The sequence below is a fragment of the Lepisosteus platostomus genome, chromosome 17, assembly GCF_059453375.1.
Source record: "Lepisosteus platostomus isolate fLepPlt1 chromosome 17, fLepPlt1.hap1, whole genome shotgun sequence".
In the NCBI taxonomy this organism is placed as follows: domain Eukaryota; kingdom Metazoa; phylum Chordata; class Actinopteri; order Semionotiformes; family Lepisosteidae; genus Lepisosteus; species Lepisosteus platostomus.
Window position 1 is genome coordinate 25038714 of NC_142627.1, and position 18960 is coordinate 25057673.

Below are 18960 nucleotides of genomic sequence, written 5' to 3' on the forward strand. Positions count from 1 at the left end.
CCACTGCAGTGATCCAAAATATCACTTATGATAAAATTGCCCCATATTGAAAATAAGTACGATAATTGTACTTTATTTCCTAAAATTGAAAATCCTGAAAAGTGGGTGAACTCATTGTTGCCCGAAATAAATTAAATTTAAAATTGGATAAAAAAGTAGAGGTTGATTACCTGCACAATAATACAAAAAATATACAGTATATTGCTTTCTTTGTCTTTCACAGCAGCTATGTCTCTGCCTTCATGCTCTAAAGTGCCATAACAGGTCAAAGGTCATGAATAAGTGTCTTTCTAGCACAGCACATATAATGTCTTGTATGTATTATATCTTATCCCTACCCTCCAAGGTGTCAAAATAGTTTTGCATTTTACCTTAAGAGTGGTGAAAGATCACAAATAAGGGCATTTCTTCATAAAGTACATATGGATTCCTATATACAGTATGGTCCATTATAACTATGAACTTATCTGCACTCTATAAGGATGTTATAAGAAGATTTTGCATGTGTCCTTTAGGAAACATTATAGATCACAGGAAAGATCATTTCCTGCTAGACCACATTAGGGTTCCTACAGTATTGTGTTGCATATAAAGCAAGGCCCTGTCTGTGATCATTATACAGTTCTAAGCTACAGTGCTCACCAGATTTATTCATACCCCCTGATGAAATAGAACTGAATAGAAAGAATTACAAATTTGACCATACGGTATGCCTTGATTAATATATATATATATTATACTGTTATCATAATAACACTGCAGACAAAGTCACATTAGTCATAAATAATTAAGTGCATAAAACACAAGAGACACTTTTATTCACATGCCTTTAGTCAGTTATCTGTAAATCCCCTTTTGGCACAGATCACACTACACCTGTAGTGTACAGACATTCTGGCACTTCTGACAGAGGATTTTAACCGCTGCTCTGTACAGAATTGCCTAGCTTATTCAAAATTCTACTACTGATATACCGCACTGTATGTTACAGAGTGTGCAAAGGTATGCATAGTAAACACATACCATATTAAAATATAATTGACTCATGACTCCCATATGTTTAATGTGACCAATCAACTAGAAAAGTGTCATTGACGTGGTGTAACAAGAGCTTTGATATTTCATCCCCCGCAGCTGAAGCAGCCTGTATAGTTCGCCAGTCATCAGTCTGCATCATTTGCCATGAACATGCTGCCTCTTCAGTCTCAACTGCATTCCAGTCCAAGACTTCGTTCTGCAATACTGCTCTTCAGACCTTTGTCCTGCAGTGGTGCCACTTCTATCTTTACCCTGTCTGGCAGATCCAAGCCCTTCTCTGAAATCCTGGCCCCTCTTTTCCATCACTCCTTGACTTCAGTCCAGTGGAACCCTTTTTTGTTTCCTTCCAGCGCTCTCAGGCTCTGACTTGGAGCTGCCCACAGCTGTCGCCCCAAGGCTCCGGAAACTGAGAGGGTTTCAGAGGGTGGGCATGAGCGTGAGCCTCAGCAGATGTCCCCTCCATTTGGTCCAAAGAGTTTCTGGGTATCTGCTGCCGGCCGCACCCAGGCGCTTCCATTGGAAGAGATGGAGAGATGTTTCCTGGGTTGACAGAACAGGCCTGTCCTTGCCTCTGGAAAAGACTCCCCCCCATTAAAGGGCATGTTTCTTGAATTGGCCAGATCCGAGCCCTCCAACTGGATCATCGTGCTGGAGTTTCCTGCCCGGCCTACCTTGCTCAGACCCCTCCAGTCAGTGAAGACTTTAGGCAAACCACAGCTGTGGTCTCTGGCTGCTCATCTTTGTCGAGCACCTTGGTCAGGCACTCCACTGGCTGGCACCCCAGATTTATTCCAGTGGGCAGTGCAAATCTGCTTCCAAGCTAAGGGAGAAACAGCCTGACAGCCTGTGTTCAGCCACGTTTCAACAAGACCCCGATAATTTTAAAATTGATAAACATTTTAATTAACCAGAAAAAAAATGTTCCCAAACAATATTTTTTGAAGACAGGCAGTAGGTGTTACAAGGTTTGTTTTTGGGCTACTCAATGTTTATGCACAGGGGATTACTGCATACTTAATCTATGAACAGTATTAACAATATTAATGTTTGCTCTATCATAACCTTAAACAATGTGCTTTAATATTCTTACACTGCTGTTAGAAACAAGGCTTCTGGACCACAAGCATCTCACAAGGCTTATGTTTCTCATTTTTGACTTTGTTTGCTTTTCATTTTAATATTGGTTATTATTATATCCATTAATCATTCTTTAGCACTGAATATAAGGCTTGGAAAACAATGTATAAAATTGTATTAGCACTGCATGAGTACGTTGTACAGTATGTTTTCCTTTTGAAACAAATACTGTTGAATGACCTGCAGTTTTTCTCAATCCAAGTCCCACAATTCCCACTTACTGATTCCCAGTAACAATTGGTTAATCACAGAGCCTTGACTTGAAAAGCAAATTTCTGGATTAACCTGTGCTCCTTCACGTTCATGTGATTAAGAATATAAAAATACTTTAAAAATTAAATTAATTGAAGATAATATTGACCTATTCATAACACCCTGCAGCTCACAACTGGCAGCCCATTGAAACTCAGCAGGTGAGAGCCTGGCCCACTGATAGCTGATGTATGGAGAGCATCCTGGTGCACTGTGGCTACCATTGTATCATCCAAGTGGGGCTGCACACTGGTGGTGGTGGGGGAGAGTCCCCATTATCTGTACTTTGAGTTAAGTGTCCAGAAAAGCACTATATACAGTAAGTGTAAGCAATTATTCAATTCCTCTAGCCATCATCAAAAACTATGGCTAACATTGATATACTGTAGTTCTTGAAATTTTTTCTCCATCTTTCCAAATTCTCTTTTGGTGACTACTGATTAATTAAACCCATAAGCCATAATAACAAAAAGCAATAAGTATATGTTGCCTTGGCATGACACTTACAATAGAATTTAAACTATGGCATTTGCTATTCTGGTACACCACAGTGTACAGGACACCTCTGGTTTAAAGTGAATGTTAACATTGGTTTAATCAATGAAACAGTTGAAAAAGCATAGTGTATCTATTGATCTCACACATTAGGGCCTCTGTGGCTTCTGATGAAGTAATTAGACACATGGTCAACAAGAAAAAAAAAACCTATCTGATTCCCCAGTGCAGTCTAAAAAACAAGTCTTGAATGCAATGATATAAATATCCTCTATCATATAGAAACAGATAAAAGTAAGCTACTGTACGTGCTCCCTATTAAAATACCACTAAAATTTATGCCATGTGCAAAAAATATCAAGTATTTTCATTGATGCAGTTCCATAGTGCTTAACATCTACATGTATTAAAATATACATTTTAAATGCCAATACCTTTCATTAGTGCCTTCCTGCTCTGTCTCTAGGGATATGAAAAGCAACCTCTGTGTATCAAGATTGACTGGTCTTTTCTCTGTCCAAAATGGAAAAATACAGCCGCCCCTAAGTGGAGGAAAGGCTGCACTCTGCATGGTCATTCAGGCATCCAGCTAGAGAGCACTGCAAGAGAAGGATCTGCTTCCACTTCACACCGACAGTCAACTTCCCACAGACGTGTCTGCATTGCTATGCTTGACCCTAGACAGAATGCAGACAGCAGTCCCGTTGCACAGCCAGAATCTGAAACTGTGATCCCCAGGCATATTCTAGTGCAGAATGTTGATGAGCAAATTCAAAATTTGCATTTTTTAAATTCAAAATAAAAATTCCCATCCCTGTAAAACTAGATCTTCCTTGAGGTACAGTATGTTTCATTCGGTTTTTGCTAAACACAAGTTTATAACCTCTGTTACTATTGTTAGTAACTGGATGTGCCAATTTTGACATTCAGAAAGTTGCATGAGGAAATGTTTTTATTTTCAATATTGGTGGAATATGCACAATATTGATAGTGTGTTTTGCAGGCTACAAAAAGCTAGTCCTTTGTATTATTAACCTATTCTAATAGTAACATTGATGAGAAATTATAATTAATGCCTTGGGAAGGAGAGTAGGTAAGCATTAACTACATTTTCTACCTGACTTAAACACTACATGTAGTTTATTATAAGTAGGTCACCATGAAATGTAAAAGATGATAAAGAGGTTATTTGATAGGTTTCACAGCATACATATTTAACAGATTTCAAATTGCTTATTTTCTTGGCCCATAAATCCTCATGCATACGTAACTGAAATTGCACATTTTTTGAAGGTTTGGATTCTGAGATCATATTCAATGCAAGTAAAATAACAATAAACTCCTACAGGTACAGGTAGAATGGCTGTGTTAAAAGTCATTTTTATAGGAGGACACATAGAAAGCAATAGGAGGACAAGTCAGTGTAAAGCACTAATGAAAGAGAATATATAAACAATATGACTGAAAGCCATATCATACTTTGCAATTTGCCCTTGAGAACCAAAGAGGAGAAGGGAGCTCACCATAGGCTGATTTCATTTACATAAAAAATCAGTGACAATCCTTCAATCTGACATGTGTCAAGTGGAAGTGCAGTAATAAAGTAGTGGTAATTGATAAGGTTACTTGATCTACAAAATGCACTAGAAAAGGAAATTAGATTTTAGTTTTGTACTCTTTAGGGTCATTTTAATATTTAGTAACTCTAGTAATAAGGAATCAAACAGTCCATACTAAGACTGTTTTGTTTTTACAAAGGACAGTTTTACATATTGAGCATTACTTTCCTGAGAAGTATTTTATATTTTATGTGTGAACACAGGTTTTGCTGCCTTTTTTATCCAGTGATCTGGACAAATGTCCATAGGTGGTGGAGATAGAACCATCTTTCACTGTTCATGAAGACTTTATACACAAAAGGCAGAAGTAGTAGCTGTAAAAAAAAATCTATCATACAAACTGTACATATATATACAGTATTTATAAGACCAGACCTATACTGTATATATACAGTACAAGAAATCTCACAGGCATAATATTAATTTTTCATTGTGCAACATGAACTCAAGATTTAAACAATACTACAATATTTCTACAACTTAAGCAGCTATTTAAACAGCTAAAAATTGTAAATAAGTATGATGCCCTGTATCAATGGCCTAGTGAGATTGAATAGAACATTTCACGTGTGGTACAATTAGTGCATGCAGGGAATTGTACTACTGCAATCATATGTAGCAGCAGGTGTATCAGCAGACAAAATCCTTATATTGCTACATCTGTTCATTTTTCAAATATCGGTCAAGTCTGAGAGTGTTCAAGAAAATCATGACATATATTAAAAATTACATTTAAACATTTGGTTTGTAAAAACATATTCCTTATCATCAGTTTTAAAGGTGAGGCAATGAATCAAAAGTAAACACTCTATAAAGGTACTGTACACCTGTTTTTATTATAAAGGTGAATGGCAAAGAAGGTTGTTAGTAAGACATTTCCTCTGTGTATAACTGATAAGCACAAGGAACAACGGAGAAAAGAAAAAAAATCAAGACGAACTTTAGAATTAATGTCATAATGTTATGATGTCTAAAACAATAATCTTTTATTAAGTAGATTTCAGGTGGATGCTGCACATTGGTGGTGGTGGAGGGGAGTCCCCATTACCTGTAAAGCGCTTTGAGTAGAGTGTCCAGAAAAGCGCTACATAAGTGTAAGTTATTTTTATTTATTTATTTTTTTAGATTTTAGACTTATTACTATCCTTTAGTTTGAACTGAAAATAACAACAAACTGCAACCCTCAGTGACAACAGAATTTTCTGGCTTAAAAATGACATTGCCAAATTCACAAAACTTACATGTGACATGATTTACATGAGCATGTCTTACAAAATATTAAATATTAAATCCTTGATGACTTTAAGACCTGCTGGATTGGGTTTCTCCAAGACAGGGTTGTAAGACACAGTATATATACAGTTAAGATCTTTTACAGTTTATAACTTAACATATTCATTCAACAAAGTGTTGAAAGTACACATACAATTTCGTGGTGCAAGAAATAAGATCAAACTGACTCTTGGCTGGGTCAATAACCCTAGTTTTACGTGTTCAAAAAAGGGACTCTGGCCAAACAGGATAAGCTGTTAGAGAAGATCAATGGTTAGAATTTTAGAAGAAACGGAAAAGGATGTACAGTAGGTTACAGATCACGCTAGGGTTGAGGAGTTAATGTACAGTACATAGGTTCTCTACACCACACTAACCAGTAAGAAGGATCTGCCACCTGCATTCCACACACTGAAAGTAATTGGTCCCCTTAGTGGAATCAAAACCCATTCTTCCTTGTGTCTAGGATATTACCCCTTAGTATCTAAAAGGAAAATGAATGGATGTTTAACTATCACATCTGATGCAATGCAGTCACCAACTTACATAGGGGTAACATTCCTGAACCTCCTACATAACCAAACTGTATGTTAGATGTTTATATTGCAAATCTAGAAAAGAATAAGTATGAACATTAGTATTGTTTTTCATGCTTTCACCTTCTTCCTTTTTACCAGCACGTCAACATGGAAATGACCAAGGATGGATGCTGCTCCATCAATCCCCTCCAAACCCCTGCTGTTGGACCTCTTCCAAGGGCTACATCTTTTACTGTCTCACATGAGACCTGGTTTCTCACTGTCATGCCTGACAGCAAGGGTCTGACTCCCCTGAGCCGACCAGGATCACTCACTAGCTAGTCAGCTCACAGCTGCCCTCATCCTTACTGGGTATTTGATTTTATTAAAATTTCGTTCTGTCCGAGTGTATATATGGTATTATTACATATTATACATTTTTTAAAAATCTGTATCTGAAAATTAAAATTATTAAATACAATACTAGAATGACTGTCATGTTTAACAGCACATACCTTAATGTATGACAAACTTTAGTCTCAATATTATTATCCAAATAAAGAAATACCTTAACTTTACCGCATTACTGAGGTAAAAAAAAACAAATCCTATGAACACCAGGTATATTTTAATGACTTGAGAAACAAGGGCGAGTTACAGCATGCATCTTGGATTTCATTCCAACTGAAATCTTCATCAGTTAAGTTTATTGAGCTGACTGATTGATTGACTGTTTTTTGCATCCAGGACTCGCAAATGATTTATGGGTTTCATTTCTAAAAAAAGTAGTAAGCAGAACAGTCTCATCCTGTTTTAAATTGTTTCTCCCCCATAGCTTTCTAAACAATTCTTAATGTTTATCAATGAATGATGTGAAGACACAGATGGGAATCACGCTGTCAAACATTCTTGTAATAAATGTTCTTAGTCCTGGTTGGAGAGGACAGCTGAAGCCCAGTGTCTGTCTACAGATTTCACAGTAATTTCTTAAAAATTCTTCTGTTGTTTTACTGAAAACTTGTAAAACTGCACAACTTGTAAAACTGCTTACAATCCTACAATTTACTTTATTTACATTCCCGTTCCTCCAGTTGTGCTTGCTGGAATCTGAGAAAGGTCTTGTAATATGTTCAAGAGTACAGTATCACAGTGTTGTTTTGAGAATTTAAGTCATATTCCTAACCACTCTCACACTGCCACCCCCAAATTAAAACAAAACAATTGGTTAGAATGGTGTAATGTCTCTGTATTCATTTTTCACATCTTCATTTTGTTAAAAAGATAAGCATTTGCTATGATTAGATGTTCAAAAAACTGTACATACTCTAACAAAACGTCCATTATTAAAAGTGTCTATGCAATGTGTATATCGATGTCGTAAATCACTGAACTAAAAATCTATGTTATGCATCCTTTAATACTAAGTGATCTTATGCAAGAAATGTCCTGTACAATATTCTTAGTATCTGATTTTCTGATAACTAATTCAAGGCCCCGAATGGATATGTTTAACTTGGTGACTTGGTCTTACTTTATGCCCCTCCTTTTACTTGAGAATACCGCAACACCTCAAGCAATGAGGATTGTGGTAATGCTACCCAGAACTATGGAACACTCCTCCTAAATAAATAAGCAGGGTATGACTCTAACAGAACTTCTAATTAAGAAAACCCCTCCTTATTCTCTTCAATTTCTTCAATTCTGATTGAAATGATTGTACTTCTGTTTTATTTGTGCATTGAATTTGCCTCTATATAGATAGATGTACTGTAGGGTTTCAATTTATTTCAATCCCCTTTTGTCTATTTCTCTTTTTATGCTAAAGCAGTAAGATATTGTTCCATGAAATTTGTTCCATAAAAATAAAGATCATTTTTAAAGAAGAACTATGGATCAAGTAAAACTGATTAGGAATGTTGTCCCTACATAGGGACATTCAACAAAATGAAATATTATTAATTTATGTTTTAATCTATTTTGAATGAACAAAACCAAAGGTAATGTGACCACCTATAGCAACCTATACTTCTCATTTGATTTTCTTCCAGTCTCTGAGAAGGGGATATCAAAACAACTTTCACTGTACTAAATATCTGTTTGTAAGTAGCTGCCTCCATACCATTAATATTCTACAGTATGCTTGCAGTGGTGTGGTCACAACAGCTGTCCAGGCCACTGTGCTTCTGAGTAAATTTAGCCCATCTCATGTAAAGGTGGTTCTCTTACAGTGCTCATATTCTCCATCATAAAGACTCACCCTTGTCACATAAACAGCTAACATTCTGCCCATTGTCAGTTTCTACACATTCCATTGTGTGCGTGTGGCATAAATCCATTCCACAAAGGTCCAGGTCTACTGAGCAGTCTTCTCCCTCAAAACCTAAAAGAAATATAGAGCACTGCTTGTCAAGAAATGGTTTCTCTAATAGAAAGTCACAACTCATCTGAAGTCCTAAAATGTAAACATTTTTAAACGTTATAATGAAAGTAACTCTTCATATTGTGTATAATCCCTTTTTCTAAGAGCTATGCAGGGGACATAAAATTGAAATTCAGGAATCAACTATAAAACACACAATTCTAAATGCCAAACACATTTATAGCTGTTTTATGTTTTATTAGGTAAAGACACTCTTTACTCTACAGATTTATTACAACATCGATTCTTTCCTTGGCACTCCACCTGCAGCCCAATATGCTAATTGAGTGAATCACTGACATAAAGCCCTGTCCTGCAAAGCTGATCTATATCACATCTGTCTGCTGAAACACAGGCAAAGTCTGCAATTCATTGACAAATGTTTACATCGATAACTTTTGCTATAAATAAGGCCCAGCCACACAATGTAACCAATACTAGATCAATATGCATAGTAAATTAATCTGAGGCCCTTTTATGCAAGTTACTCAATAATGTAAGAACTTACAACATAAATGAATACGGACATATAAGTATGCTGTTCAACAGAGATTTGGAATTTAATTATACAATTTAAAGATCAAAGACCTACTTCTCTCAGTTATTGACCTGCTTTGAATTCTAATGCAGCAAAAATAGATGGCTTATATTTTTGTGAACACTTAAAATACAAAGCTTTTTAAGAAGAAAGAAACCAAAATAAAACTAGAATGAAATGCTTACAGCACATGATACGTCAAATACATTTTCTTTAAAGAGGAAAAGTATTATAAAAAACATCAAATATCAAAAGCAAATGTAAATATTATTTACTAAATGTGAATAAATAAAACTATTTTTTTAATTGCAGTTATGGTGTCCAGTGTTTCAGAGAGACTATGTATACTCAAAGGTGTCATCAGCTGTAATAGAATGTGCAAAACATTTTTTTCATTGCCATAAAACTTTTCAGTACACAACCTAGTGGTTGTTTCTTTTTTGTTCTCTTTTTGAGTTTTTGAGAATTTTGAGTTTGCATTTTCTATACGGACAGCACTTGTGTATTCCTGAAGAGTAACTACTGTACAGATCTATCATCAGCTTTCTGCAACTTTTTACAAAGGGCACTTTCATTTTTTAACTGAATTGCAAGCAATGACCAATAGAAGATTCTAAAAAAGATAGAGTTATTGACTAATTCTATGCCGTGTAAGGTAAAAGTCATTTTTTATGCTTTGTAATCCATAATGCAAAATACACACAGGCAAATTTGAGGTTGAATTCTTAGCCCCAGTTTTGTTTTTATGTTTTTATCTTTTAGAGCATAACATAAAAAGAACAATGATTATCAATATTTAACCCTGTGTACACAAGGCTATGAACAGATAAAATGCCATTCTTGTTGATTGTGATTATAACAAATTGGTGGCAATTACTGCCAGTAGCAGGTTATGATATTGTAGTATTATGGATTTTATTGCTTAAAATAATGAACTCAAAAGAGTTAACACACACTTCCTGACAGACAGGTTAATGAAATCAAAACTATACTAAATAAATGTACTGCAACAACAGATAGACTGCAGATGTGCTAGCATGAAGTAGAAATCGCAGCACCAGGAAATAAGCTACAAGCAACATCAACTAGCAAATCATCCACCAAGGCTGCCCCTGAGAGGACATCATTTCAAGCTACATTGGACTCTGTGTCTGCTATAAATGAACCCATTTGAAAAATAATTAGATGCATGGTTTCATATACATACTGCATTCAAGGCTCTGTCAAAATAAATATGTCTTTTGTGATAGCACTCTCTTGAAATGTTGTGGACGAAAGCAGGATTACTCATGGGGCATACATTGTTGTATACCATGGAAAACAGCTTTGCTACAGGTGAATTACAACAAAGTACTGGTTTGCAAGTCACACTGGGTGAAGCTAAACTCATAAAATAAAAAAAATATATAAATTGACACCATGTTTCAGTGAAATATACTGTCGATTTAGAAAAATAATAATGTGCAGAACATTTTGGAATGAAAAATGAAATACACAGAATAAATGAGCAACTGCTATGCCTGGTCAAAAGCACTTGGAAGGGCTATCGATATGCCAATTATATAGTATCATGATATGCTAACTTACAGGATCTGGAATTATTGTTGTTTTATTTTTTAGAAAGATTGAATGACAACAAAAGCCTATCTGCACAGATACCTAGATACTGTACCTGTCTCACACTCTTCACCACATTGCTCTATAAGTATTCGCATTTGGTAATCGACATGTCTACTGTAGGGTAACTGACTCTGCTCTTTCTTCATTGTCTTGCTTTTTTAACTCTGATACTCTGGAAATCAAGATATTGTACATGTGCTCAACAGCTCTCTTTTATTTTCTCTTGACACCTAAGCTCCTCTTAAATCTTGAAGAATCTCCTTTACTCGCTCTGCACCGTGGTATACTGACCACTTACATTCAATGAAGACCCACAAACTAGAATACAGCTGGCCTCGTTCTGGTCTGAATGTACATCTTCAGTCTTGGAAGGAGTACTTGATTGATTACAAGGAAACAACAGAGTATGCTAGATCCAGCTAATTCTCCCGCATCATTGAGAGCAACCATAACAATCTTAGATACCTGTTCTTCACCATCGACAGGTTAGTAAAGCCAAAATGACCCACTACTTTACCTGCTACATCCCAACTTTGCAAAACCTTCTTAAAGTTTTTTTTACTTCCTAGATTGACAACATCCAACATCACATTCTCTCCACAATGTATGTTTCTACTATTCCTCCTCCCTCCCTCCCTCCCTAGTTTTGCTGGTTCCCATCTCTGTAGTTTTTCCTCAATTTGACGCTTTATGCCTAAGTAAATAGGTATCGCATGTGAAATCCACCAGCTGTTTATTAGATTCCATTCCTACTGCTTCATTTCAATCCTGCTTTTCCCCCCTCTGCTCTGTTGTCCTCAACACAATAAACAAAGTCTTTGAGCAGTTACTGTACCTCTGTGTCCAAAAAATATGGTTCTGAAAAACTTAAACAATTTTCTCTCTAACTCCAACTTAACTTTTCTTGTGATAGTTTTAGAATGTGCTGTTGCAATTTAAACAACTATCTCATTACAAATAACCTCTTTGACCACTTCCAATCTGACTTCAGAGAATTATGCAGCATAGAAACTGCCCTGGTCAAAGTCACTAATGATCTTCTTATTGCTTATGATTGTGGTTCCCTATTTATCCTTATTCTCTTAGACATCAGTGCTGCTTTTGACACTGTTAACCATGACATCTTATGTTAGTATGTTTTAGACTGTTTTTGGAGTACCTGTTATACGGTAGCTCTTGGATAGTTTAACCCTTAACTTACTGCACAGACACTTTGTTCCTCATGGCTCGATACTGTGACCCCTGACTCTGGTCTCCTGTTCATCCCACAAGCTCGTCTACATCTGGGTGACAGGGCCTTCTCCTGCTATGCGCCAAAGCTCTGCAATTCTATCCCCATCTACAGGGAGGAGGTCAATCTCCTTACAACATGGTGTGATGACAACAACCTCACCCTCAACGTCAGCAAAACCAAGGAGCTGATCGTTGATTTCAGGAAACTGCAAACCGGACATGCCCCTATCCACATCAACGGGACTGAAGTGGAAAGGGTCAGTAACTTTAAATTCCTTGGTGTCCATATCACCGAGGACCTCACATGGTCTCTCAACACCACCTGTCTGATCAAGAAAGCGCAACAGCGCCTGTACTTCCTAAGACGGTTGAAGAAGGCTAAGATATGTCCCCAGATCCTCACTAACTTTTACAGATGCACTACAGAAAGCACACTGACAGGCTGCATCACAGTGTGGTATGGCAACTGCAGTGCTGCTAACCGCAAAGCCCTACAGCGGGTGGTGAAAACTGCCCAGTCCATCACTGGGGTTACCCTCCCATCTATCCAGGACATTTATGACAGACGGTGCTTGAGGAAAGCTCTAAGCATAATCAAAGACCCCACACACCCCAGCTACAGACTTTATTATCTGCTACCATCTGGAAAACGGTACCGGAGCATTCGGGCCCGGACTACCAGACTCAGAGACAGTTTTTACCCCCCCACTATCTAACTGTAAAATCCCCAGCCTCTCTCACTCTCACTCTCACCTCACCTCTCACCTATGATCTGAACCTCACAGTGCCTTCTTCCTTTCTTTCTTTCTTACCAAAAACCCAAACACACATAGAAAATCTACCTCTACCATACATGTCAAAAGCTCACTCCCCATAATTTCTATCCCTTTATTTTATTCTGTTGATGCATATTTTTGCACATAACCTGTTACCTTTTTGTTGTTTTGCACATTGCCTGTTGTTGTTTTTTTGCACATTGCCTGTTGTTGTTTTTTTGCACATCGTCTGTTATTTTTTGCACACTGCCTGTTGTCTCTGTCTTTCTTTTGCTACACAATTGTATTGTTGTTGTTTTTTTTTCTCTTTGTACTACTTATGTCCGAGAGCTAGCTAAATAGCATTTAGTTATACCATATACCATGAATGACAATAAACTTGAATCTTGAAACTTGAACTTGAAACTTGAAACATGTACAATATGTGCAAAATAAGCATAAATAAAGGCTTATATTCTATACCTTTTCCTCATATTTATCTTCTGACCTGAAATATAAATTTTAGTTTTACACAGTAAAAATGACAAATCTCATTTCACTGTACCAATATGCATGCTTTTCACTGTATTATTGAACACCTTGTTCTCTGTAATACATTTTGACTTCAACTCCAAAATAAGAAAATACAATAGTTTCTTATTGTAATAATTTTAGGAAATTTGTAGGCATCAATAAAGAATATAGCCTTGGCACATTCACATGTCTAAAAGGAAAAGGAAACATTATGTGTCAAACATAACATTTACTGTGCTGTGTGTTTAATGTCTGGCATTTTGTTGCCACCATATGATTATGAAGCATTGGACCAATATTTCTGAAGAGGAAAATCTCTTGACGTAGTTGTAAAATTATGGTCTAGCTGCCAAATAAGACATAAAATGACAAGTGTCAAATACATATTCAATTTATAGTCCATTTAGAAGGCCTTTTATTACAAGACTGAATTATAGACCTAAAATTTGACATGCATTTAATGCCTGTTCTATTATTTGTACTTCATAGGCCTCTTCATATAATAACCAATATAAGTAAATGGTTTTTATTTTAGCATAAAAAAACATTGAATTACTAAACTTGGGGATTCAAAATTCTAAAAACAACAGAAGGTATAATATATGAGTATTTTTTCCGCAGGTTCTAGCAGTAGCAATTTACTGGAGTGACTGAAGTGACTGAAGATTAACTTATTAAATCCATTAACCAATTAAACAGAACATTATGTGAAGTAATTAACATAAATATGTATGTGCTCTGTATTACATATAGTCAAATAGAGAGATCCAGAAAAAGTTTTTGGACTGACTTAATTCCTCAGGTTAGGCTGCTTGTGCATAATGCTTATCTAGATTTTCAAAACTAACAACAGAAATTAAAGAAGAGACTTGGTACAGCACTTGGTGCAGATCAAATATGACATACTATTTCTCATTACCATTATACTCAGCATGTGGAAATTTATTCACCAGAGTTTGGTGACTACAGGATACTCTACTCAAAGAGAAGTACCTTTAGCCAACAGATAAACATCTATGCCCTATTATAAGGTTCTGCATAGGAAATATTGAAGACATGACTTATTAAAAATAATGTTTTTCTCCATTCTTTGCTGTTACTTTTGTTCCAGTTGTCAAATAAAAAATTTCACCCTGAAATCCAATTTAATTTCTGGAGGCCTAATTGAGTTATGCACACATAGCACAAGATTCAGAACCAAAAGTAATAAAATTATGGAATTGTACTGACAAAAAGAGGGTCTGTTTAACTTCTGCCTAGTGCTTTGCAAATGGGTAAGACAGCCTCTTCATTAATGGTACAAGGGAAAAGGATGCTCTTGTTTTTACCATGTTTTTAAAGATAATGGAACTACTGTAGGGCTGAAACTGCAAACCTAGTGAGCCAGAAATTTCCTATTTGAACTCCCCCTTGTTGATCACATTCTAACATTCTATAAAAACAAGTTTACGTAAGTTTGTAGGTATTATTTTACGAAAAAGTTTATAATAAACGTAATGGATTTACTAAATAAAAAATGGTTAAGCAATCATTACTTTCATTGTAAGAAACATCATCCAAAGAAATGAAAATTAAAGAGTTTTAATTGTTCATGTAGGGACCAAAGCCATTGGAATTGTTTCATATGAAAAGAGTGCTGTTTATGCCAAAGACCTTTGAAACAACAGTTTAAAAAAAACAGTACAAAAACTCAAGAGTCTTGTCAATCTTCCTGGGAATCTCATGCTGTGGAAATCGAGTGTTGAGGACGGCTTCAGCTTTTTCAGACATTGGAAAGTGTTCTGTAGCAAACGCAATCTGTATAGATTTTATGGATTATATATGCAGAAGATGGACACAAGTCCTATTTACAGAGAAATTCCAAACCATTTAAACTAAAATCGGAAGGGGGGAATCAAAAATTAAAATGCAAGGCAGATTCACAGGGGATAGAAACAAAAAAGTGAAACCAAAGGTCCAAAGAGTAGATAGTTAAATGCTTGTACTTAATGCCAGGGGTATCAGGGACTGAGACAGTTTTATGAATAGATTTGTACAGTACAGTCTGAAACTGTAAAGGTACAAAACAAAAGGTTTATGATTTTGGAAAAGCAGACTAAGAAGGATTGGTGCAGAATTTAAGAGGATTAGAGCTGCCACCTGACAGAATAGTGGGTTTAGGGCTAAATAAGATTTTAAAGTTACTCTAAAACTGATATAAATTGTGTTTTAAACATTTATTAAATTGATATTGGTGCTTAATTGCCGCATAGGGCCTGGCAATACAATGGTCCTCTACAAATATGAAAAAAAAAACACATATCTGTAGCACCTTTTTATTTTACATTCTAAGTGATCATCTGCAGTTATTTATTTTTTAAACACTTGATTCATCTTGATTAAACTATAATCCTAATTTGATGAGGATTGTCCTGCTTACTACTTATTTAATCAGCAGACTACAAATTAGGAGAAGACTATAAAGGTTATGTAATGGTATTTTTTTAAAATAAGGACACACACAAACAATTTTGTTTTTACAAAATATGATAATTCATATTTTCTCTGCTTACAATTTATTGTACTTAATTTAATCTACTGCATCATGATTTTTTAAATTATTGTATTAGGTGCCTTTTTTCTCTTTGTATTTTCCTTAATTGACATTTTAAGCCATTTGTCCCTATGCTTCTAGCATTTAATCTACTTACTCCTAGGAATTTTCTATTTTGTGCTTCAAGCAGATTATCTTTAAATTGTTACCATCCATTGTATACTAATTTTATATCTATGTTTGCCAGCTTGTCCCTTATTTCCTGGACATTTTGAGATACAAAAGGAGTTTAAAAGTTGCCCTGAAACAGAAATAAATTAACATGTAAATCAGGCATTGAACCTTTAGTAAAATGATATTAATAAGTGGGAGGGGGATGATAAAGCTATAGTTTTAATATTGCAGACAGCAATACAAAATATAAATATAAGATTTAAAAAATACTAAGATTTAAGGAGACTGAAGAGTCTAACATTTTTTAAACAAAGGCAGGAAATAATAAAACATGCAAACAAAGTGAAGATATAGAGAATATTGTAAATATTTTATCAGCACAAAAAATCTATTCTTTTTCTGTAATCAGCCTTAAGAGAAGCAACTCGATACATTTCTAGGCATGAAGGAATGCCTTACTCGTGAAGTGACTGAATTTGTTTAGTCATGAACAGAGAAAAGTATGATTGGACCTGATTCAAGTAAAGAAAATCCACATGTACTGTACATGTGGCTTAGTCAAAGACATTGACAAACTTAACCCCAAAAAGAACAACAATGAACCAGGAGATGAGAAGGCACTTTTTCACACACAATCTTTGCTGGAGTCTGGAAGCGTTGCTGAAACTGAGACCTGAACTTCCATCAAGAAAAGCCTTGGCCTTTGGATGTAAAATAGCCTATTCTCATTGGAAACATTTCCTATATTCCTGTGAATATACAGTATGCATTGAAATAAAGTTAAACGAATCTTTAAAAAAACTCAAAATTCTATGGTAGTTCATTTTGATGAGCAAACAAAAACAAACAGTGAATATACAATCTGACATTCCGTTATAAGCTTTAATACTCTTAACAATGATATTACATTTTCATTAACAAAAGAAAATATATTCATCTAGGTTCTTGTATGAAAATAATGTTTTGAAGTGATTTGTTGCCATGCAATATGCCAGGGGGAACAGCATTGTAAGCAGCTATTATCTCCTGTTGAAAGAAAAATCCCAGGCTCCGTGGAACTCATTTACCATTGTCAACATGAAAAGGAAAAGATATTCCAGAATATGCATAAGACCCTCACCATTAACTTGAATAAAAGCTTAGAAAATTAATAACATAGAAATTGGTTCATGAATATTTACAAAACAATCACCTTGAAATTGATTACGAATACTGCAGCCATTTAACTGAAATATATCAAAGTCGACAAGTACAATACTGTATTCATATTAATAAAGTATTCAGCTTTTTTTATCATTCATATTACCAAGAAAAGTTTTCTCAACCAATGTTTACCCTGTAGCAACCCACAGACCAAAAAACAAGCAACGAGACAGAATATTTATATAAGCTCCTTTACATAAATTGCTAAGAGCTAAATTCTTTGTAATGATATATGCTGAAAAGTATGTAAATGGTGTTTCCTTCAAACTTGTAAACAGTTATGAAAACTGTAGTTCACAGCATTTTTATTGTATAATTTGTTTCTATTAGTCGTAAAAAAAACATTCCTCTAAACTACTTGCAATATCATTGTTGTGTCTTTAATTTTTAATTACACATACATTTATAGCTTGCAAACCAAACATGAATTTAATTCTTTAAAAATTGGACAATGCTCAAGGATAAATTAATAAACTAAACAAAATTTAAAAAGTCTTTGTTTCATAAAATACTAAATTGTTTAGAAAAGTAAGCCTGAAATTCTAGATACTAACTGAAAAAATAAGGATATTATATTATATAGAATAAATGAAAGAGTACAAAAGAGAAGAAACATCAATAGTCAAAATAGTCATTTCAAAATAGTCATTTCAAACATGCCAATGGCCTGGTTATCAGGAAGAGTAGAGTAAAAAGACCCTGAGCAGGGCTCAAAGGGACGTAGCAAAGTCCAAACATGCCGGGCAAAATGGTCAAATCCAATAAACCTTCAATACGTCCAAAAACCGGTAGAGGGCAGTAGAACGAGGCAAACGCAGGGCGAGAGTGAGAAACCAGGAAACAGGCGAAGGTCAGTAATAAACCAAACAAAAAGGTGGAGAAGTACGGCCACTACGGGAGCACAGGGAGACTAACCACCACAGGGAGTGGGGAAGAGGGGAACTATAGTGAAGAAAGGGAAAAGTGATAGGCTAATCACGGAGGGCGTGCGCGTGTGGGAATAAGGGTGTGCGTGGCACGCGTTACACTGGCAGTGGTGCTGCACATGGTTCGCCCCTCATTCTTGATCGACATCCTCATCCTACAAGTGCTCGACCAGATTAAGAACAAGGGACATAAACATCTGTACTGTATATGGTGCTGATCCCAAAGGGCCTTGATTGATTCTTGGCTCTTGCAGTCACCACGTAAAGCTACTTTCACCAAAGCAATGATGATTTTGTTCATTTACAAAGACTCTTTACTCTCTTACAAGGAGTCTTTACTCTCCATACTGTATATATCCTCTACCAGCAAAAAATCAGATATAGGATGAGAGAATAGCACCCTGTGTCAAGAAGGTATTTTTCTTTATCCGTGTTGCCATTAAAGTTGTAGTTATGCAGTCCAGTGACACTGAGTTGTGATTTTATCACCGGTGCATCTGGTAGCAGTAAGTAAAATTCTCTAATGAGTACACTTGGCTTTTTGGATCTTTCATGATATATACAGTAATTGTGGCAGCTGCAATAATTTTTGTATGTATATGAAAGTGATTATTCATGGTGCACCCATATAAAAGACCAAACTGTCATTGATTGTTATTTCTGGTGGTCTTGAGTTAGTCAGTCACAGCTGCTT

General features: G+C 35.6%; 1 protein-coding gene across 2 annotated transcripts in view; it reads right to left on the minus strand.

Moving 5' to 3' along the window:
• Positions 1–18960, minus strand: part of eys (EGF-like photoreceptor maintenance factor) — a 350285-nt gene that overhangs the window by 275819 nt on the left and 55506 nt on the right. For both annotated transcript variants that reach the window (XM_088610149.1, XM_088610150.1), the window contains exon 13: positions 8589–8711. In XM_088610149.1, the coding sequence (XP_088466275.1) occupies positions 8589–8711 (123 nt within the window). The remainder of the gene's footprint in view (positions 1–8588; positions 8712–18960) is intronic.